Genomic DNA, 5,748 nt, shown 5'->3' on the forward strand with positions numbered 1-5,748 from the left:
CTGACGTGTAATCAACTTGTACATCTAGAGAAAATATTCGCACTTTCAAGCACAAAAAAGCATTAAAAAATGCATCAGGAAGAGGCTCAGAAGACACAAATATCTGCCCGACAATGAACGATTCTGTCAGATTGGCTGAGGCAAGCAACAGACCCAACGCTGGAACAAAATGCGTGCAGTTTTGTGGCGTAAACTGACAAAAATAGTGATGTGTGATCAATGCAGCCTCGTTGAGTAGATGAGGAATAACGAAAAGAAGGCGACTGTTTGATTATCTCTTTCATAACTAAACGATTTCCAGCTACATAAGAGCTTATTTAAAGCTGTTTACCTGGCAACTGACCCGCAGAATAATGCTTGGTCAGAATGAAATAATTCTCTGTTAATTTAGTCACTACTGGATCATCAGATAGCCGCTTCCTCTGTCTTTGTATAAGTGAGTGTCCGGACTAGATGAGACCAACTTAACAGACTCTTCATGCGCCTAGTGTTCCTAAAATAATCTCGCGTTTATTCGTTTGTGTTGAAGTACCTCACCCGTATTCAGATAGACGGCAATTTGCTTATACGCCTACTAACGAAGAACGGTACCCTCATTTAGTTCCGAAAACTTGGCCAGTGAAGAAACGTCCCAAAACTCCCACCTCATACACATCGTCATCATCACTTCTGATACGTTCTAGCTGAGCTAGCTTATCCAATGATGCCACCGAAGGTACCCGTTCATGAAAACGGCAATCACGTGCCTTCCTTTTAATCCTGTTCTGACAACATTTCTATCGACGGCGCTGCTTGCAATGCCTGATCCGTCAATCTGACGTTCAAAAAACCCCGACGCAACGAAAAATCATTTCGAGTTCTTGTTGTTAACGTTTCGGTCAACGATAAGCCGTGATGTTCTGCCTGTTGCTAAGGCCTGAGCTCAAAATTTACACAACTATATTCCGTTCTCCACGATGGCTTGGTGAGCTGATAACCTGTCTATTGTAGTTCACAATAGGTCAACCCACAATCCAGTCACGTGAGCACATCAATCGGACACGCATCCAATCAGCCACTCAAATCACACGCCAGATCGATGGTGGAACGACGAACGGACACGCACGCGCGCACACTTTCTGACACACTGAAGCAGCTATCACGCGGTCAAAATGCCCCTAGGCGTCCATTAAAGGGGAGTTGTTTGAGTCTGAGGGACAAATATGAGTTATGTACGACCAAGAATTCCAGCAAATAGAAACTCCGTCCTCTTTCCGAAGATAGCTACTCTTTTGCGGGTATTTCATTGTTCAAAACGGTTGCATTCCGACACCTTTTCGTGAGAAGCGATGGCCTTTCCACGCTCTCAACTGGTGTGAGTCGGCTCACTGCAAGAGTAAAAAACATCCTACAGTCAGTGCAGCGACTGAAGTGCTCAAGTCTACCTGATCATACTCAGTTTTCTACACATCTCGTCTCATAATTCATGTAGCTGTTTTCAGTTGGAACTGTTGTTTCTCAGCTGATGCACAACAGGGAGGGCTTTAAGTCCGCAAGAGTCGAACGTAAACGCTTCGGTGTCTTAGTCATAAGCAAAATGACAAAATGAATATAATATGACTTTGTTCAGGGTTGCAGAATATACCAGTGGAGCAAAAAATTGGTGGCTGTGACAACCGCAGTTGGACAAGAATGTCACTGTTGATGATTATGTCGATGTTGAGAGGATAGGTCGTGTTGACCTGGGGACAATAAACAGTCGTCTTTTGTTTGTCATGCAACTAAAAACACCAGGACCACTTGGCTGAGGATACACGTGATTGACAGCTCGCCACAGCTGTGCTGGACCTGAAGTGCCCATCACCAGAAAATCGATAAAATGTACAAATGCAGTTTGTAACAGCTGACGAGATTTTATGAGCTACCAAGACTAGGACAAGTTTTGTTTGAATAGACCCGGACTTAGTTAAACCGTAGAATCAAATTCGTTCTTGACACGTTCCGACCAGTTTATGCGTCAACGAGAATACAGTCGTATTTTATTGTGAAGGAGAAAACGATTTGCTCGGTGATTGATTTTTACCGCAACTTAATTAGGACAAACCGTTTATAACAGCAACAGAGTCTGTGTTACCTTATGAAAAGAAAATCACTCGGTCAAAAACAGACGAACCAATAGATGCAAAAACAGAATGAAAGCTTTCGACAGATACACCTATTCGCAAGTCAATTTGGTTCTCACGAGAAACTTAACTAAATCCCCAGTTTACGGTATTCAAATAAAATATAAGGTTGACGGAAACTCGGGGACTGCGCTGCGCCTACCTGATGAGCCCCAAGAAGGGCGAAACCGGTCGTGGGCTGTCGAGGAGTTTTCAGCAACCTCGTGAGTAGTCTCCTTTATGAGAATCAAAGTTTCCAAATGGAGGACTTCCTCAGGTTGGAAATTCAAGGGTCCACTCGAGAAATAGAGGTGTAAATTGCTGGACTACTGGTTGTTGATTAGTTTTGACTACCGGCTTTACTAATTCGATTTGATTCTTGGTTCACTACTGCTCGGTGTCTCATCCATGATTGGTGACAGACATGTTGGTATGAAAAGTGCACGGCCTCTTCAATCTGTTTCAGGCAAAACTGTACTGCAAACGTGAACGTTCGAAACTCGCGTGTCCTTCTTACAGTCATCTCAGGGCTGTACGTCTTGTGTGAATGGTGCCCAAATATGTATAAGTAGTTTGGAAAGTTGGTGATGGAAGTGGTCAAAAGAAAATTGTAACAATGACGACAGACACAGTCGTCTGTAAAACACTTTGGTTTTAAAGAGACACTCATCTGGAACCAAGCTGAATCTTTCGTTTTTTTATGATGTGATGCACCAGTCCGCCTCATGTTTCCGTTGACACGATACTCGATACATCACGATACATGTGCAAACGTAATACGTAATGCGTAAAACTCTTCGGCGTCAGAAAAAACGAGGGATTCAGCTGAGTTCCGAGCAAATCTCCCGTCTAACCCGAATCGGCAGGCAAACGAGTGAAATCTGTCCACTTTGGGTTTAAGTGGAGCATAAGGTTGACGGAAACTCGGGGACTGCGCTGCGCCTACCTGATGAGCCCCAAGAAGGGCGAAACCGGTCGTGGGCTGTCGAAGAGTTTTCAGCAACCCTGGGAATAGTTTCTTTTATGAGAACGTGATCAACATGCGGTACGCGTACATTCACACCTGGTGGTATCAGCACAATAGTCAATTGAGATTTATTTGTTATTTTCCCAATCAGAAAACGCCCTTTTCGCTGCCTCACAAATGCACCATCAAGGAGACTATCAACCAGACAACTGGCGGCACGCACTTTTTCAACGTTTACGCAGTAAATGAACCAAAGTTTGATTGATTATGTTAGTGAATAGGAAGACTGTATTTCAGCGTGTTAGACTTGTAGGTTGTGCTTGCTTTTTTTCCTCATCGCGCCGGGGCAGATTTTCGAAAATGGAAAGGTTGTAATCGGCCGAGAACTGGGAAACTAAAGTATCAATAGTCCCACACCTTTCGCGGTTCGGAAGAAACTGACGTTTATCATAACGTGGCTAACCGTAGACCACATTGTGCTGTACAAAATACCTGCCTAACCAAACCTAATTGTTCAACTTTGGGATGTTTTTGGTGCGGCCGATATTGGAATACTGTTCAGAATGAGATCTGACTGCTAGAGTATACGTGGAAGCGATTAGGGAAAGTAAAGATCATTTTAACTCACAAGAATGCACTTCCTAACAAGCATTTCGGCAAGAAATAACCCAAGAAGCTAGACCACTCCCGTTAGCGACAAAAACAGTATTGAGGGGTTGATTGATTGATTGATTGATTGATTGTATCAGGAAGATTAGATTCCTGAGTGTAACATCAGAACGCCCGAGACCTACTGCTCCACCAAAATCTCAAAAGGTAAGCCGGCAAGCATCCAGGCAAGTCAATCATTTAATCAATTCAGCAAAACCTGATGAGTGTTCTTGCACGCCACAGAAGCACGACCGAATGTGATCAGCGTTCAGGCATTTCATAGAGGTACGATCGATGTTGATGGGTATTCACTAACGCCTATCAGACAGCCTGGATCAATGTCGGAAAGCCCCCTTCAAATAGCGTGGGGCCATTGTAACTTTTGCTCTCGCACTCGCTTGTTCGGAATATAGCGGTTGTGTTCCCTTCTGTGAGTCTTTTGTTCTCCGGCACTAGATTGTGACCGTTTGATTATAAACCGGTATTTAGAAGCCTGTGTTGTGAAAGGCTTGTATTTTATGAGGTGATACAACGAAGAATTGGTTAGCTCAGAGCAGCCTTACAGCCGGTTTTACAGTCGACATAAAACAGGCTAACAAGCCCATTATTCTACCCTGATTATCTCATCAATATCGTGTTAATTCGCAACAAATAAGGAACACAATGGCGTTGATGGGAAGACATCGAGCTGAAACTAGCGAAAAAACATGGTCGTTGGTTATTTCCTAGCTGGACACCGTGTTTGAAGATATCAAGTTTACAAGAGAACTGGAGACGAACAACCGACTAACATTCTTGGACGTTTAAGTGAACAGGAAGGTGAACAGGACGCAGGAAATTTGCGCATACCGATGAAAGGAAGAAAGCCTTCGGTGTGGAGTTATTTACCAGAAAACCCCAACTGAACAGTTACAGACTATTGGACAGGGAAGCTAAACTCTCATATGCATCTTGTTTACAAAAATTGAATATCCGTCTTCTCCTTGAACGCGTCTTCCTGAACTGTCCTGGATATTCATTGACTATCACTCCAATGTAAACGAATGCTACAAAGCAATTCCACAAATTCCGTAATAAATCCCACTTTCCAATAGACGCGAAGCGGAGCTACGAGGAACCAACTACTACTCGCATGCCACATCAGTAGTATCCACCGCTGGTTTGTCCCAAGCTGGACACCGTGTTTGAGGATATCAAGTTTACAAACGAACTGGTGAGGAACAACCAACTGTCATTCTTAGACTTTTTAGTGAACAGAAAGGTGGATGGAACTCTGGAAACCTGCGTGGACCGGAAAGAGGCATACACGGATCAACTACAACAGAAGTCATCCAGCGAAACTCTAGAAGAGCTGCGTCTAGACCCTTTTCAGGAGGGTAGAGACACTGAAGCTCCGCAGAAGTAAGGGACAGGGAAGAAGATCATATACCCAGGACATTCCAGAACAATGGATATCTAAGGGATTTCATCAAGAAAGGCTTGAAGAAGAAGACATCTCAACAACAACAACAACAGCAAGAACGAGCGACCAGACGGGTAGTTCTGCCTTACATCAAGAGTATACCGGAACCCACAACCAGATTATTAGCTCAAAAGGAAATCCTCCTAGCTCACAAACCGCATGTGACTTTGAGGAAACTTATCTCAAGACCGTAGGACAACCGAGACATAGCTAAATCAATTGCATTAAATGTGACACATTCTACGTTGGACAAACTAGGAGAAAGCTATGCACATGAATATTGGAACACAACGCAGCTGTATGGAGGTATGCCTCCTATCTTCATTATCTATTTACGAAGTCCAAGAAGGCCACCAATCCAACTGGAAAGCACAATATTTCTGACAAATGGAGACAGGAGACACTGAAGGGAATTTCTGGATTCGTTGTACCTCACGGCGGGCTCGATCAACCGATGCATTGAATTAGATTTGACTTACGCGCCACTAAGTGCAAAGGACCAACATCTCAACCGGAGAAGCGAATAT

The 5,748-nt window shown here is 43.7% G+C and overlaps 2 protein-coding genes across 2 annotated transcripts in view; one reads left to right on the top strand and one right to left on the bottom strand.

Moving 5' to 3' along the window:
• The window catches only part of T265_13267 (hypothetical protein), a gene marked incomplete at both ends in the record, with an annotated part of 38,196 nt that extends 37,378 nt beyond the window's left edge, over positions 1-818 (top strand). Inside the window, one exon of the mRNA XM_009168016.1 lies at positions 716-818. Coding sequence (XP_009166280.1) covers positions 716-818 — 103 coding nt within the window. The remainder of the gene's footprint in view (positions 1-715) is intronic.
• T265_03482 (hypothetical protein) overlaps positions 1-4,900 on the bottom strand; it is a gene marked incomplete at both ends in the record, with an annotated part of 7,039 nt that extends 2,139 nt beyond the window's left edge. The window contains 3 exons of the mRNA XM_009167982.1: positions 2,305-2,377; positions 2,915-3,146; positions 4,783-4,900. Of these exons, the coding sequence (XP_009166246.1) occupies positions 2,305-2,377; positions 2,915-3,146; positions 4,783-4,900 (423 nt within the window). The remainder of the gene's footprint in view (positions 1-2,304; positions 2,378-2,914; positions 3,147-4,782) is intronic.
• Positions 4,901-5,748: the final 848 nt, after the last annotated feature.

The sequence above is a fragment of the Opisthorchis viverrini genome, assembly GCF_000715545.1.
Source record: "Opisthorchis viverrini unplaced genomic scaffold opera_v5_50, whole genome shotgun sequence".
Taxonomy (NCBI): domain Eukaryota; kingdom Metazoa; phylum Platyhelminthes; class Trematoda; order Opisthorchiida; family Opisthorchiidae; genus Opisthorchis; species Opisthorchis viverrini.